At 36.3% G+C, this 18,063-nt stretch overlaps 1 protein-coding gene across 1 annotated transcript in view; it reads left to right on the top strand.

The window, feature by feature from the left end:
* The first annotated feature begins 613 nt into the window (after positions 1-613).
* LOC309439918 (uncharacterized protein) overlaps positions 614-18,063 on the top strand; it is a 64,672-nt gene continuing 47,222 nt past the window's right edge. Inside the window, exon 1 of the mRNA XM_082053097.1 lies at positions 614-692. Within this exon, the coding sequence (XP_081909223.1) occupies positions 685-692 (8 nt within the window). The 5' untranslated portion in view covers positions 614-684. The remainder of the gene's footprint in view (positions 693-18,063) is intronic.

Below are 18,063 nucleotides of genomic sequence, written 5' to 3'. Positions count from 1 at the left end.
ATGTAAATCATGTTTTAATAACTAACAGCATTTTGAAAGTCGTCAGAACTTTAAATCATTTGAAAATGTAATCCAAACTAAATTGTTCTTTTAGAGACTTGTGCTGCTAATGCTGAAGTTGACCTTAAGCTAAAACATCAGTGGCTACTTCTAGTTGTGTTCACTGCTACCATAGAGAATATCATTACCTGTTGATTTATCTAAATCTTAGACAGCTATATGATTTAAATTTCTGCTATGGATTGGACAGATTAAGTGTCATTTTGTGGTTCAGGAGGTCTGTCATGGAACGGTGAAGGTTAGAACATGGAATTAACCTGTACCAATAAATATGCTTTTGATTCTTGTTTTACTTGATTTTATGGTTTACTCTCCAAAAAACAGTAAGATCATTGTGGATGGATCTGCAGGCATTGCAGGGTTAAATCTGCCTAGTAGCAGCAAATAAACCTTTAAAGGAAACAAGTTTCGGGGAAGTTAATGATGTTGCTAGGTCAAGTTAGCTGAGACAACTTTGGTATGATTAAAAAAAGCTGTGTCAGGAATACATTGATGCTGAGTTTGCTCTTTGAGCAAATGGGGTTTGTCTCAGTTACTTTGGATCAGACCAGGACTGACTATAGCTCCTCTGAAGATCTGAGGGTGACTTTTCAAAGCAGGGACTGTGGCCCTTTGGTGCTCAGCATGTGCAGGTGAGTTGGCCTTAAAAGCAGGATGGGCTATGACTGAAAAACTAACGCTGCTTCCAGTGGTCCCACATCAGCTCGTGTCTGAGCGGAGACAACTGCGGGAGGGCTGCTGGGCAGTTCAGCTTGTTGAGCCCAACAAGTGTTTGTCCCTGGCAGTGCATTATTCAGACCATGCAGAATAAAAGGAGATTAAAAGTTAAGTGAAGATCTAGTGTGTTAAGTTTTCAGCTTACCTAGAATGAGACTTTTCCACAAACCCATTTTGAAAATAAGATTCTAGGTCACAGAAGTACCACTGAAATTATGCTCTGTATTTAGAGTGACAGTATGGATGAAATTTTAATTTTGGTTTTTTTTATTAGTTTTATTTTTTTAAATTTTGTAACTTTTAAAAATATCTGAGTTCTTAACTGTGCCATAGATGAGAGACTTGCACAGTTACAGTTTTGTTAAATGGTGAGTTGCAGAAGTGGCAATCATGTGAATTTGATTCATGAGCAAACAAGTCACTTACTCTTTTACTTGCTTATGAGGATAATTTCATTACTAATATACTGAGCCACATAATTTAGTAATAATATACTTACATCTTTGATACAGCAGCTTCATTATTAGATCACAAACCATTTTATAAAAGAAGTAAATATAATTACCCTCATTATATGCCACAAATTCTGTAAAGAGAGACACAAACCCCATAAATAGATACTGTGCTGCAATTGTACTGAATTATAATAAAACTAATGTTATTATCAATTTTGTATTAATAAACTCATAATCACTAACAGCAGTGAGAATCCTATGAATTCTTTTGAATGATTACAGAAAACAGAATTCAATTTTAAATGTTTTAATATTTTAATTTCCTTTATTCAAACCTGTTTCTACAGAATTATTTCAGCTGTATTCTCAAAGCTGGTAGTTAAGGTACTCGTAAGTTTTTTTTTGTCCGAACCTGAGGCTTGCATGCAGGAGAAGTAGCTAATATTAAGAACAAGATGATAAGGCAAAGTTGAATGTATATTTTCCATCTCACTATAAATTCCAGTATATCAAAATGCTGACATTTCGATTTCTAAGGTTATTTTTTTAATTGAGAAATGTGAGTCCTACTATGTACCTATGTTACCCTCTAACCTCTATAAAGCACCTTATAGTCTGTTTAGAGACATTGAGAGGTGATAGAGCCCTAGAACATGAGACCCCCAAAATGAATAAAGTCCCAAAATGCAACTGCCACCAAATGTTGTGCTAATAAGATGCTGATTCATTTTTCATTTTGAAATAATTCAAAATACAATGTTTTGAAGAAGTAAAAAAATAAAGTATTCTGCTTTAATTTCAAGCAAACTGAAAGTAATTATAAGTATTTCCTTGACCCAGATTATTTTCCTATCCCTTACTTTTTTCCTCTGCTTTTTTTCTCATGACCTCAGTGCTCCCCTAACATTGCTGCTATAGACAGTATGATGACTTCAGGAATTTGATCTTGTCCACCTGTGAAAACACTACTGCTGGAGAGCATATCACAGCTACTGAAACTGGACTCGTGCAGGGGAAATATTTCCTTATTTAATAACTTGCATAGTTTTCTAAGTAAATGAATACTGACATTGTTCAATATCTGTGTCTAGGGCAACATTTCAGTGAAGTTTTCTAATTGATAGGGAGAGAAATCTTCTTTTTGGAATCTAGATCTTTGGAATCTTGAAAATTTTTCATCTACATGTAAATACAGTTTTTCAGCTGACCAATATTTTAGTCAAGTATTTCTAATAGTAATTGAGAACATAATATAGAGAGGTTCATTGAAAAAGTATAGTGGAATAGCAGATACAGTTGGATCTGTAAAAGCATGCTAATATGGTCTCCAATTCTGTTTCTTGCATAGATTTGTGGTTGTAATATTACTGCTGAAGAAATAACCTGAGTGAGATTTTTTTTTTTTTAACCAATGCATACTGATGAGGTTGAGTGAATATTTTGTACTTTTGCTTTGGAATTCCATTTAATTATGTATTTCCCTCTTTTATGTTCTTGAGTTCCTTAAATACCTGATAGGATAACTACAGTGCTATTTAGTAACTTGTACATGTTTATACAATAAAACCCAGCTTGTTTGTGGTTTGTTTTTCCAAATTGCAATGTGTGATGGTAAAATGTATCAGTTTGGAGACAGGAGTTGTTTGTTTTTTTTAGGAGAGAAGGGAACAGATTAACTGAATTTTTGAGATCAGGTTCTTTGTAGTCTTCATCGCTCTGTCATAAAACTGACTAAAGTAACCAGTCAGAAATTATGATTGAAATGTAATGTACTGTTACTATGGCTCTGGGGACAATTAAGCATAGGGACAGCTTGCCCAAGAAAGAAGAATCCTCATCACAGGGGGCTTTTTAGAACACAATACACAAAAATCTGTTGGGAACAAGGTAAGTAGAATTCATGCAGTGATTTCCTAGTGCTGCCTGTAGTTCTGCAATTCAGTGACTAATAGATCATTAGGAGTAACAAAAAACCTAGTTCTTCAATAAAAGTAAAGCTGGTTTGGCTTTGCATTACAGTAAAATGAATTATACTTTCCTAGCAGTATTGTAACCAGTTTGCCTCTTCTTTTTTTTTTTTTTTTTTTTTCATTGCAGAGTACTGTAATTCCTTATTTCTTCACACACTGAGTCCTAAATTTTATGGTCTACTCAAAAGTAACACAGGCATTTGCAATTTTCTGTGAAGAAAAAAAATTCTTCTGTAATAGTTCATTCTTCTGACATTTTGGTGGAAATTGTTCCGGATTTATCAGGTTTATAATGCATGAAAGACGTGAATTAATACAGCTCATAATAGGCAACAGAAAATGGCAGGAAATATCAACAAATGATACGCTTAATGACAGCCTTTATAGGGGTATGGCCTTTTTTTTTTTCCCCTCTTCCTTTTAGCATCATGCGACATGCATAGCTGCGCTAGTTTGTTGCGTTTGTGCTTCAAACAGACTGGCTTGCTCAGGAGCATCTGCATGTCAGGAGGAGCAGCTGCTCTGCTGCATCTGGCTGCCTGGTGCTGGTGGTCAAAAGGAGCAGAATTTCATGAGTGGATGCAGAAAGTCTGACTGTAACGTGGTTGTTAGCAGTTAAACTCTGCCCTTCAGTGCCTTTGTGCTATTCAATGCTAAATGGTATGGTTCCTGGTATGTAAAAGCTAGAAGGCGAACTGGCAGCAGTCAGAAATGGTCTCCTTCAGTGTATTTCTTATGTGAGGAAACTAGCAACTCCACTTAGTAGTACACGGAGCCACCTATTCACAACAGCTCTTACTGAAAATGTATTTGAATCATACCGTAATATCCTTACTTAATATATGTAACCAAAGTTATTGTTAGCAACCATAAGAAGATACACAGCTCAGTCACAATTTAGAAATTGAGAAGTGAACCAATGTACAGGGCCTTATTGTAATCCAAAGAGTTGACAGGGAGACACATATTTGTCTATTATATATTATATGAACACCATCAAGGAAGATAGGAAATTGCTTCCTCTGACTTTTAAAACACAGTAAACAGTAAAATTGGGTGCTGGGAATGATTCAGTGTATGTGTAAGAGTGTGTTGTGTGTGAAGTCTGTAATTATGAGCAGATTGACAGTCATGTGCACAGTAATTCTCTTCTGATAGAAAGCCAGAGTGCTAATACTGGTGGGCATATATGGATAAATATAAGAAGAACAGGCCAAGAAAACCTGCTTTGCCTGGATCTGATCCCTGCAACAAGGCAAGCATCATGAATTACTGCTTAAAATTGAAGCATTCACAGATCCAAATTTTTCTTCAGTAGCTCTAGAATGTTTTCACTTCTTTTAAAATTAATTTATTAGTATTTTCCACCATCAGTTTTGTGATTAATTTTTGATGGGTATCCTATAAAATATATCCAAGGATGAACTTTCAAGGCTTATGAATTGCTGGACTGGAATTTGCAACACTGAAATACAGTTCTTTCATTTGGCCAGAAAATATTTCTATCCCAGTTGTCACCAGTTTAAAGCGATTATTTAAAAGTAGTCAATTGACCTTTAAAATGCCTTCAAAGATCCCACATAATTACACAGATGCCAAGCTCTACCCACAAGCAATCTGCAAAATTTCCTAGTGCTTGGGAATTGCCTTCATCTAGACTAAAAAAGAAACTATTATCCTTGTTAATGTATCTGATTTTGAAATGACCTGGATCGATTTTAACTCCCCTTCTTTGTTAATTTCTAAAATAATAAAATTTAATAAATATTTACAATATTAAATTAAAAGTATTTATCCATTACGGTAATTTATTAACTCAATTGATAATGGAAGACCCTGTTGCATTATAGTTGTCTCTTTATCAGTTGAGAAGGACTTCTTGGGCAATTAGGAGGGCAGTGAAGATGGACACACTATGCCAAGTGACTTCATTAGCTTTGTACAGAACAGATGGGCTTTTCTATTACAGGAGTATCTGGGGAGAATGTTTTGAATTTTTTTGTAGGAATGCCTGGTCTAAACTTCCTATTTCTTGTTTTGTGTTGATTCCATCCTACTCGCTTGTTTTGTAATACGCATGGGTCAGATGTTGTCACATTTACTGTTATTTTAGAAATGCCTTCTCTTCTACCCCTAGCCTAAATGAGCAATGGCTATTCCTAATAGTAAGGAGAGTTTAAAAGATACAAGTCCATGGCTGATTAGTAAAGAGCGAAGCTCAATCCTTATCCCCAATGCATGCAGGACTGAAAAAGGGAAAATAGAAAATATTTGACACGGCATATAGGGAGTGTAGGAAAGGCTTCTGTAATGGTATAAATATAGAAGCACATAAACACATGCATAGTTGTGAACACTAAATATTTACTATCATGGCTATGGAAAGGAAGGTTCCACCTAAGACACCTGTAGTTAAGTGTTCTATACATGAATGTATGTTTTTTTTCAAAGTCTGAAATCTGACTTGCTAAGCAACTCTGCATTGTATACATTTAGAGTAACACTAACACAAATCATATCACACCTATTTAATTTGTCATTATTAAATAAAAGCATTAGAGGACTGCAGATTGCTTGCTGTGCTTTAGAGTGTCAGTTTCTTTTCCCAAATGAAGTGGGTATGGTGTTTTGTTTTGAGGTGGGGTTTTTTTTGCATGTGTTTGTTTTGCTTTTAAATAAATAAAAATAATAAAAACCCAAACAAAAAAACAAACAAACAAACAAAAAAACCCAACACAAAATGGATCTGAAGGAAATCCCAAAGCCAAAAGCGCAGGGGTAAATATGCAGATGATCATTGACAAGAAAACGCAGGACATTTGGCAAAAGGAGAAAGATCCTGACTCTTTAAGTCATCAGCAAGTATGCATGCTATGTCTCTCAGTATTTAAATTTCTGATTTAGAGAACTAAAGTAAAGCTCTGGGTATTTACATCATGTCCTACATTCAAATAATCATGTACAACAGGTGTTGATCTTAATCCAGGAGCTAGAAGAATCCCAGTTTTCTGCGTTTACGACCTTATGCTTACCCTGAAAAAGGCCAGTGTTGTTCTCAACCCTGAGTTTCACATAGTCATCAGTTTGTGAATAAGCAGAAGCTTGCTGACTCTATTATGTGCCATTACTGGAGAATGCATATCTCTGGCAATCAGCCTTGACTATTTCACCAGCACTAACCACAGAGCTAAACAGTAAAATTAAGAACATAACCTCCTCCATAATGCTCTGAAAGAAAAAAGCTAATTATCAGTTGAGCCCTTTAGAAGAAATTAATCATAAACATGTTTTTAAAAACTGTAACCATGCTATTATCTTAAGCTGATAAGAACAGGAAGGAAAAATACTAAATAACAGTAGCAACTCATGTGGAAATAAAAGAGGTCTCACATATAGGAGCTGAAAAGGCACCACTTATTTATAATGACCTAGGTTATAGATATAATATGGTCTATAATAAGAAACAGAAAGGAAAAATAGTCCCCATACGTTTGTTCAACTAAGAGCTTCAAGTTCTTGAAAGGAATGATGCAACTATTATACTCCTTCATAAATCTAAATCAGGATAAGATTTTTTTTTTTCCAGTGCTTAAATATTTTTTACAAATCCTCTCCTAATAACTTTTAAATTTTCTCTTGTGTCCACTTCCTTGTTGTAGGATTTATTTAATCAATGCATATTTACATGCAAGATTAAAAGACCTGAGAAATATATACCCAAGATAACGCTCATAACCCCCAGTTTATGCCTTTTTTGTATCTTTTTTCCAAGATCTGGGCTCCCTGTGGATGTAGGGCTGTCAACCAGGCAGATGTTCAGATTGCTCAACATGTTCTGGCTGATTCTCAAGAACTGTGTAGAGGCTTTGCTGATTCACAAGCCCCTGAAGGATTTGCATCTTGAAAAAAGGCGGAGGTACTCTTTGGGTTTTTTTGGGTTTGGTTTTGTTTTGTTTTTTTGGGGGGGGTTGGATGAATTTGTTTGGGGCTTTTTTTGTGTCTATAAATGCATGCCTGTTCCTTCCTAAGAAGTGGGTACAATCTCCTGCTCAAATATGTGGCATATCTCAGGACCACAGTGAGACTTTATTTTGTTTGTTCATCTGAAGGTGCTCTATACTGATTTTTGCATTAGGCTAAAGGAGTTTTCTCTGGTCCAGTCTTTCACTCGAGAGCAAGACTTCAGCCTGATGACCCACTGTGATTTCAGCCATGAGTCAGGGAGTCTCAATGCCCAGTCTGTTACCATCAAGAAAAAGAAACATGAATTTTTTCTTTTTTCTTCTTACAATCCTTACAGGTTGTTTACATGAGTCTCTCTCAGGACTTCAGATTGACAAAATCTGTGGTTTTGGAAGCAATACAAGTACTTTCAGTGCAACCTTTCTATAATTTGCAGGTAGCAAAGCTTGGGTTTGCAACTTCCCCCACGTGCCACCCTCCTCTCCCTCAATTAATTAAAGACAAAACATTTTGCATTTTCAGAGACTGAAGGCTGCTAATCTTGCCCCATACTCCCAAACGTATAGGCTGTCAGGTGATACAAAGAAACTCCCAATCATTTTCTGAGTTGAGTGGTCTCACAAAGTTACTGTTATAAAGCAGTGAACCTGAAATTCAAAGCAGGCTAAGCTATCTGCTTCTGTGGGAGCTCAGTTCATTTTCTTGACTGACTTTGACATAAAGGTATTCCTATTTTCTGATCTTGTGGATGCTAAGCTGTGTAGGCTGCTACCTCAAGGTGCAGTGGTGAAAATCAACTATTAACCTGCATTAGCTGGAGGCTCTCTGACAGTCAAAGGTTGCATAGGAAAACTGATACAACTTCTAAGAGTTCGTGTGAATTTGCAATGAGGACAAAAATTGTAGGAAAGGGGGAATTCTGTCATTTAGGATTGTTTTGAAAGTCTTGGATGTTTATGATGTTACAGATAAGCATTTCTGCAGTTGCCTCACACGTGGAATGATTGCTTGAGCATGTTGCTGTAAATAGTTCTTTAAGCTCAGTTTAAAATACTTTCTTTTTTTTTTTGCCATTTCTTACATCAATTTGTGATTTCTTCTTCTGCTCCTGCCCACAAGAACATCTGATTATCGGTGTTTGTAGCAAACTTTGTGGGAATAAAATCATAACTAGCATTGTGCTCTGACTGAGCTCATTCACTTGATTACTGTCTTTGTCTCCTGATTGCAAATGGGCTTGTAACAATAAGGCCATGTAAAAGAAATGAAAAAAATGTCAGAACCAGATCCACCAGTCCCTCCTGAGGACTGCAGGATTGACAGAAATGCTCGTTACAGCTGGTGAAATGAGAGAAGTAATACCTCATCCTTGAGCTCTAAGCTATAAAGCTTTGCACTTAGAGTTCACATTAGCAAGGATTGTTTGTTAAAGCATCCTGTATCTGTGCTGCATCTCAAATGCAGCTTAAGCACGTTTATTTACTTAATAATTTAGAAAGAACAGTTCTGAATGTTAGGGAAAACTGATACGTTGGCCTTTATTTGACAGTTTAGTATATTGCAAAGGACATTGCATTTCATGGAAAGCTGATTTTGGATATGTCAGTGAGTGTCTCCAAGTGCCAACTTAATGCTTCTGAGCTTCTCTGCAAGCAAAACTTTTCTAGTGCAGTGTTTTGATTCATCAACAGCAATTCCAGCTACGTCTCAACTAACTCTTCCTCCCTCTCCTTCCCAAATCAAATTGCCTTGCTAGTTGTTAACATTTTTACTTGATTTTTGTGATGTTTTAAGTGGACAGTGTGGTTGTCAGCTACTGCAAATCTATATGTGTTATTCCCAGAAAACGCCTTAATGTTCACTGATGGAATTGGGCTTCTCTCAAAATAATATGGCACTAGCTCCTCTGTTCTTGCCTCCTTATTGCAAAATCCATTCATGTGATATTTAGAGAACTTAGATGTATGGCAGAGACATTAAATTTTTAAATAAATCTAAGAGGATTAAGCTCCCTTCTTCCAATGCAAAGACTGTTCCAGTATACCAGGTGACACACCATAAAAAGGGTCAAAGCATCTCCCTTCTCCACTTTTATCTGTTCTCTTGTGCAGAAAATGATTCAATGGACTGAAAATGCAGTCAAGTCAAATCAGAACTTTATAGATCTGCAGTTAGGGCATTTGCATTGGAGAAGAGAGTCCATAGTTCTTGTTCTTTCTTTGAGTTTGTGGGGTTTTTTTGGTTTGTTTGTTTGTTTTCGGAAAGGAAGCATTCCTAGAGTAGAAACCGTAAACTAGCATTCTTATAGAAGAGTGCCCAAACTAGTGAGCTTCAGAGCCATACTCATGCTTACCATCATTTTCTGGTTCCACACAGTCACGCAACAAAACATATCTACATTTCCGTAGCTGAAAACAGCTCTATTTACATACTGCATATTGGTTTGTATTAAGGTGATTTAAGTTCTTTTCAAAAATAGTTATGATGCTTGTCTCCTATGGAGACAGGCTTAAGCTGGAAACACCCTTTTAATAAATTACAATAACAGTAAAAAAAGGTGCTTCTGATATCCAACACGTTTGTTGTTGTTGTTTGATGTTTTTGTTGTTTGGTTTTGTTTTGTTTTGTTTTGTTTTTTTTCCACTTACAACTTCATTTTGCAGTTTTGCAGATAAGGAAATTATTTTATTGCAGATTGCTTTTTGATTGTTTCTGAAAGCATTTATTTTGAAAGCAAGTTATTTGCAATGCCTGCTTCTTAGATTCCACAGATCAGGATTTAGATTAAAAGCTTCTTGAATTGCCTTAGATGGGAATTTGTGTGCTTTGGGGGCTGATACTCATCCATAGACATTGCTCATATTTAGCTGTACAGGCAAGATGCCTTTAAAGGCATTTTGAGATGCTGCAATTTTAGGTTAGAACTGTAGAATTGCTGGATCTTCCCTACTAAGGAAATACAACTTTTTGATGTTCATTTAAGAAGTGATCACCTGTTTTGAATAGAATATCTGGTTCTTTTTCCTCTTTTATTATTTGTTTAAATGCAGACATTTTAATCCAGAAAGAGTTGGTAAACTTTTTTGCAACTGTTTAAAAATAGGATTATTTGTTAGAATGCATTCCATAGACAGTGTTTGGAGGCAAAAGGATGATGAGCACATTTGCAGAAGTAGGAAGACAGTTTCTTAAATAGGCTTTTACTTTTTGTCAGACATTCCTGAAACTTCTTTCTTTTTGTTCCATTAATATTTTATCTTGATAATATGTGCTATTTTGGTCTGCCCTGTGGCCAAAGTTGAAGTACTATTACCTGGGCAAGCCACTCTAGATATGATTTAGAAATCTTTACAAGATAATACTAACTGGAGAATGATAAATTAATGAAGATCCTTGATATTTATTCACTTGGAATAATTCCCAGATAATAAAATATAATAAAATGGGTCATTTCGTTAGAATAATTTTCTTTTGCTGAGTAGAAAAAAAATGAATGTAACTGCTTACTGCTGGAGTATCTCTAACGTAATAGTGTAGGTCACTGTGAATCCTGTAAACGAGCTTTGTTTGGAAAGTTCAGTGATTTACAGGCCACATTTGAAGTCAGTCTTCCTGCCAAGATCAGAGGTCTCTAAGATAAGCAGTCTACTGCGTGTAAAAAGCATGTTTGAAACTATATACAGCTCACTGTGTATAATACCCATAGGCCATATATTGAATCATGTTTCATATATGACTACTCATGATAATAACGAAGCACAAAAGAAAAACAAGTTACTCAGTTGCAACTTTTTCATATTAACTTTGCTTGCCATTGTTTACAAATTATTCTGTCTAGTGATATGTATGCAAATAGAGGTGGGATTTAGAATTACACACACCCAGAAGGACTATGCTTGCTTATGTGATTACACTTCCCAAGTGCGAAGGAGATGAAGTAAGGTCCAAATGACTAGTTTCCTCTCAGGTTCAGTGTTTCCTGGTTAAACACACAGCAACATGAGAACTCAAACAGCCCAGTTTCACAATTTTCTGCACTATGGAAACAAAAGATAAACAAGTTGCAGCTCCCTCTCTGTGGATTCCCATGTAGCATGCAGGGGACCTGCAGTAAGCAGAGAGCTGCTCTTGCTCCAACATACCTTAAACTGTATATTTCTGACTGTCTTTCTTTCATAGCAAGTGCTTCTTATTGTGCATGCAAAAGGCCCCTCTGATTCTGTAAGTGAAGTGTGCTGAGGCAACGCCTCACAGGAGGCACTTTCCTCGTGTCTCAGGGTTTTTATGACCCATGTAGCTGACAAATGCTTAGGTCATCATTCCCAGATGTGTCTTGCTTTCTTCACCACTCACATGAAAATATAATGCATATAGAGACTTGGCGTCTCCAGAACAGAAGGCACCCAGCTGTGTTAGGAGGTACCACAGTGACATTTCTGAATTCAAATGTTTGAAGAAGCAGAAGTGATCTTAAGGAATCACGGAGAAGAGCAGAAGACAGCTCTTACTCCTTCCTGTCAGGCTTAGCATGTATTATGTATTTTCCTTGCATTTAGATTATGGAAAAGAGTGAGGGGGGATACATGGAGCAGAGATTGTTAGAGCTCCTGTGGGTGATGGAGAGGCTGCTGGTTTGCACTAACCTCATTTGGAGCGGACGGTTTGCTGTCTGTTCTCTGCTGTGCTGAAAGGAGCTTGAGACATCGGAATATTTGGCCTTGGTTTCAGAATGAGCTACTGGAAATGGGGAGAAAAAGAGGAATCTTTGTGGGCTGTAGTAAAGCGTGTGAATTTTGTTTGTTTGTTTGTTTATTTTTAACTTCATTCTTTGCTTTTTCCTCACATGGAATAAGCAGTAAGTGCAAAGTTAATTGCTCATACCTTTGTAACTTTCTCTCATGAGTCATTCTCTCTATTTTTGCCTTTCTTTTCCAAGAATATAAGTATTTTGCAACTATTTTTTTCCCCAGTTGTATTTCTTTGCATGTTCCATCCTACTTTTGCAGTGTAGCTCTAATACATTAAACAAAAGTGTTCTCTAAGCATTGTGTCAAAGCTTTATGTGAGTACCTGACAAATAATCAATGTTTTGTTACAATATCTCACATGGGTCTAAGATAGAGGGACAGCCACATAATTCCCTGTTGCCGCCTTTCCCAACTACCCACAATTTTATATCCCAAAGCAGAGGTGAGTAAGGTTGGCTGAACAGGGTAGGACAGAACTTGAATTTGGTATATCTCGAATTTCCCAAATGTTTTATCTATACTGGAAAAAATAAGTTGGGAATAGAAGTGCTCCTCTACTTTCAAAAATTAAACATGTAGCATGTTACATATTTGCTGTCTTAGTAGTGTACCTTCATGAGATGGAAGCCAACAACATGGTCTGTACTGAAATACCATGGTTTATCCACTTTTAATCACATTGCAGCAGGGTCAGATTGTGCCTGAAAGTATCATCCATTCAAAAGAGCCAGAATTATTTTAAACAAAACCTGATACTCTTCTGAAAGCTGTGTCAGCATCAGAATAGCAACAGTTGGACTCTTTACATCTGTACTTTTTGTTGCTGGATTAATTTTAGATGTGCTGTATACAGATTATGCATAAATTGGGGTTTTTTTTCCTGTTTTTGTTGTTGCTTCAATTAGCTCTACCGTAAGTAACTCTTCTGGGAATTCCACGATCCAGCATGCAAGCTTGCTTTGACTGGGCTGTTAGCCCTGGGAACAGGTAAGGAAGACATGTACAGAAATCTGAAAAGTAATTATACATGCATTGAAAAAAGCACCATTTATTGTTTTAAAGCGACCTGTGACTGAGAACAGGAGATGCAGCCACTAGCACAGACTCCATCAGTTGCAGCTGAGTTGGCTGCTGTGCTTTGTCTAGAGCTGGGTGTAGTTAGTGGCGTGCTGGTCATACCTTCCTTCAGCTCATGAAATTACAACACTCTGGAACTCAGTTAAGATGCAAATAGATAATCTAGTTTCATCTGTTATACTTTACTCCTCAAATATTTTCTATTGACTTTTGCAATGATAATAAAAACAGAAGCTGATGGTTACATGACAAAAATATATCCTCTGGTAACTATGGTCTAGTTTGTCTATGCAGATTTCCCTTATTTTCAGCTGCTGGTTATTTACATAGTAATGCTGGGTCTATTGCTATTTACATTAGTCAACGATTCCTTTATCACTGAAAATACAGCTAACACGGGGAAACAGGACTTTTGTTTTCATTTAATTGGAGAAGTTGAAAACTTACTTTAGAGAAATAAGCACCCTTTGGTGAGAATGTTCACAGGAAGTTGTATAAATGAATACAAAGAAAGCAATGTAGCCTTTTAAAACTTGGAACCTTTTCTAGCACTGCACCGTTCTTTTAAATATGTACCCATGAAGAATAAGTATTATATTACGGAATTTATTTTTAAGGCACTTAATTAGACTTTTTTATGCATGGCCCTTTTTATTCTTAAAAGGAGCCTTTACAGAATGTAAAGAGAGAGAACAATTTAAAGTGCTTGTGTAATTAGTAGACTAACATCAGCGTTAAAAATCTCTTTGAGTCGAAGTTGCAGGGTGAGATTCTTCTGATGCTGACAGTGTGCTGTGTCCTTTTTTTCAGGACCTGTATGGATTTTGTACTATTTCTGTGTTTCTGAACACAAAAATAGACAGAAAGCACACAGAATGGAGTTTGTCCTTGATAGAAATGTTCGCCTTAGAGGGCTGGAGTGTGTCTGTGGAGCAGGACAGGCTCCAGGCAGGAGGGAAACCTCAACCCAGGTGGTAACCAGCTCTTAGATCAGCTCAGCCATCTGTTGCAACTTCTTTCTGAGGTTCACTGAGCCTCTTAAAATAGATAAATGATAAAATTGCTTTCAGACAAGTGATTCCTGTGCAGTTTGAGGGATGGTTGATTCAATGGATAGTGCTGCTATCCACATATAGAAGGACCAAAGGAAAAGGGAGAATTTGTTAACAGGCTTTGTTTTTGCACTGAGCAATGCAAATTTCCCTGATATGGGGATCTTGTGGGAAAAACAAGGGAAAAAGAAAGGGGGAAAAAAAAAAAAGGCTTACAAGATGATGTATACATCTTTTCCCTAATTGATAGCCTGTGACTACATATCTTTCTTATTTCTCCCACTTCGAATTAGCTATATATGTATTTTTGAGTTCTTCTCCATATCTTTGTGTCCATTCACCATCACATCCATTGCAGGCACTCTTTCTTTTTCTACTTATACTTTATCAGTATCCTGCTGCTGTCACTTAATATTGGCATTTCAGCATAAATTTTCAGTATAGCACAGAAGAATCACAAGCAAGAGTTAAGTTTTAGTACACCTGATAAAATTTTCATTCTGTGCAACTTTTTCTCCAAATCTAAATTTCTTATTTCAAATCTAAATTCTAATTAAACATTGTAAAAAGGAACTTAAAGCCTGCTTGCGAGGTAGCGGTGCACTGAGCTGAATAACAATGAGAAGAGAGAAATACAAAAGTAGTCTTTTTTCAGTGTTTCTTACTAATGAATGCTAACGTGTCTCTTCGGATACTGTAGCATCTACAGTTGCATTTATATGCCTTTAGGGGGCAAAGTACACATCAAAGTGATAGTTATATGTCAAATGGCAGGTGGAATAGAAGTATACTTTTATCGTTTGCTTTCTGTACTTTTTTCTTATTTTTAAGAAAATTTAGTTTTCTTCTACAAAAATCATAAAGGCCTGAGCTCTCCTAATGAATCCTCCAATACTGGTTGTGTACAACACAGAATGCAGCTTTTTCTCCTATGCTCCCTGGCCACTTTATTAAGCATGAGGGTTGTCCGTGTAAGGTTGTTGCAAATTCAGACCCCACAGATTTTGGGCTGTGCCGAATGAAATTTTTTTTTTAATGTAGGAACAATGTGGTACCACTCCTATAAATATTGGGAGTAGCCAAATATCTGGGTACAAATCCTCATTACTCATTTTTACAAGTTTAAATGTGCATTTATACTACAGTACCAAATATATTGATACTTTTTATATTACGTTGCAAATGTTACACTTTTCTAGTTGGTACTCTCCATAACAAGAATCCTATATACTGTGCTTTATTTTCTTACAAATGCTGATTGCCAGTTGGTCACGTAAGGGATATAAGTGTATTTTAGAGAACACCCACAGTTTCCTGGATATGTCAGATTTTATCAATAGGATGAAGCTAGAGTGGGTTAAACATTATGCCCAGAAGTACAGTTTGATGAAGAGAGTTGATTATGTAGGAGAACATGCCCTCAGCTGTCTACTTAGTATGCTGAAGACTCTGACTTAGGGAAAATAGAAGCTGATATCGTATATAATTAGACTCATTCAGGTAGAAAATCAGAAGTACAAATTGATGAAAACTGAGCTAATGAAGATTAACAGCTTTGGTCTTCCTCCAATTATTTTCTTCTATTGCACTAGAACTGCTTTCCTACCTCCTTGCTGGTGTTCTGCTGTCCTTCCTAGGTTGCAACCTGGGATGTTCTGTGATTCTGTGAAATTGTTGCTTAGGACATAATATAAACTTGCTCCAGTTTAAAGGTCACCAGTTCAGCCTCTGCACTGGGGCAGCCTGATGAATGTTTGAGCACTAGACTTCTAACCTTTAAAGGAACATCAGAGCTATTTCTTTGTAAGTGGGCATAGAGTCCCTGGGGGAAGAAAATGATTTACAGTTTTCACCTAGCCTTTTTCATGGTTGTGCTCTAAGCTGCTCCTTGCATTCCCACAGGAGATCAATATAACAACCCCATCTTCCTGTTAAGCAGTAAATGACTGAGTTTCATCTCTACTATGTGTGTAGATGAACTAAGTGTAAGAGACTGTCAAGGATGTTTCTGAGGGAGCTCTTCTCAGGCAGAAAAAAACATCAGTGGTTGGATGGATTAAATGGTAAAAGGTCATAATGGGCAATGAGAAGACTTGCAGCAGTAAAAGGACAACCAGCACATGGATTAAATGAAGGAACGTAGAGAATCTAGAAAAATTGTGTCAGTGACATTGTTTTAAATAAAGAGAAAAAGGGTGCTGGAATCAAAGTTTAAAAATAAGCTTAAGTATAGTATATTGAGGTCTTACAGATGTGAGTGGAATGAGAAAACATGGTGCAGCTTTTTGAGATACTTAATTAAAGGAAGCTGGCAAAATCTGGAAAAAGCCTAAAAGTGCAGATCCAGATGAATGGTTGAGAGCAATTTACAAATTTCAGGACTATTATTAGAAAATATTTGTGATAATAATGAGAAATTTTTTCCCCCTCATCTGAAAAGGTGCAGTTGGATCACAAAATGCCCAGAGTAGTCTCATTATCAGAAGAATTTTGTTTAAATCTGCACTTGTGGCATACATAAACTAATTTACTTCAAAGATTCAAAGGCCGTTTGACTGATCACCTGGCAGTGAAATATCATTGACTGCTGTGAGAAGAGCAGGCTGTATCTGTAGTTTATGAAACCAAACAAAAAGTAGTTTATCTGAAATTCTTTATTTGAGGCTATTTAATTTCAACACATGCAAAGTGACTTCAGATGTATCTAATTCTGAAATGTTTTCAGGATTGTGACTAGTACATCACCTTGGTTAGAAGTTATTTCTCTACAGAAAACCTTTCCTGTGAGAAATGCAAAAATCAGTTTCCCAGTCATGGTTGTCTCATCCTCACGGCCAGCACTATGGGTGCAAAGTAAGTTATTGACTTGATGGTCACCCCTGCCTAAATGATTAAATAACATGTAGGTTTCTTTGCTTTTATGATTTCCTTTTCTTCTGCCTGTTTCTATATATGCATTACTGCCAAATATTTGCAAAATATTTCAGACTATAACCTGCATTATACTAATGCTGTTAGGATGCGTATCTATTATTAAGTTCACATTTTTTTATATAAAGTGTTTTATTTCGGTTAATTTTAAAAATAATTTAAGTGGTGTTAAATTATTAATGTGATGTTATATTCCTGTACATATGTTGAATAAAAAAAATGGATAATTTGAGGGTTTAAAACACAAAAGGAAGCTTTTACAGATTTAACTGATGTATGGAAAGAGGAAAAAAGTGTTAAAAATTATAGAGGTAAACCCCCTAAAATTACAAAAACAGATTAAAAATCTTATTTCATAGTTGCTTCCTAAAACCCATTGGTCTAGCATGAAAGCTTTAAGTGTATTGCTATACTGGAAGTCACCCTCTTCCCCAGTCTCCCATCAATACCTCTGTTACAGACACTCTATATACCAGCAGTGCTTCTTGAATCAGAAATAGCTGCTGAGTTGGTTTTTGTTGTGTTAATGCAGAGGGAACCTCACAGGTGTGGTCTCATGCAAATATTTAATATTTATTTATACCTTTGAAACCAGATCCTCAAACAAAATATCAAACAAACAGAAATTGTGTCAGATACAGCTGTATTAATTCTCCTCTCTTTCCTCATTTTTGCCTAACTGGGGCTCTGTTTCATCAGACCACTTGAGCTCCACAGTCTTATTGATTTCAATGAGACTGACATGTTATTGAATACATTCTTATATGCTTTACTCACTACTGAGGAAATTAAATGTATGCTTAAATAGTTTACTGAATCAGTTCAATGTTCTTTGCCTGCCTTTTAAATGTGAGAGTATGTGTATATGTATATATTCATGTCTATACAGGCATAAATATACACACATGTATAAATACACACATGCACAATGTCACTTAGCTGACTAGCCTGTAAGTAGAGCAATAAATCCACTCAAAAATTTTCCAGAACCAAGTTGTCTCAGTATTGGAGCTCTGCCTCACCAGAGTTTTGCTGTATAAACCTTTGCATTATGTAGAAGTGCTGCATGCCAGACCTTCTAGAGAGGACA

Source organism: Streptopelia decaocto (assembly GCF_964273445.1).
Source record: "Streptopelia decaocto genome assembly, chromosome: 5".
Taxonomy (NCBI): domain Eukaryota; kingdom Metazoa; phylum Chordata; class Aves; order Columbiformes; family Columbidae; genus Streptopelia; species Streptopelia decaocto.
This window is presented reverse-complemented; position numbering and strand designations above follow the sequence as displayed.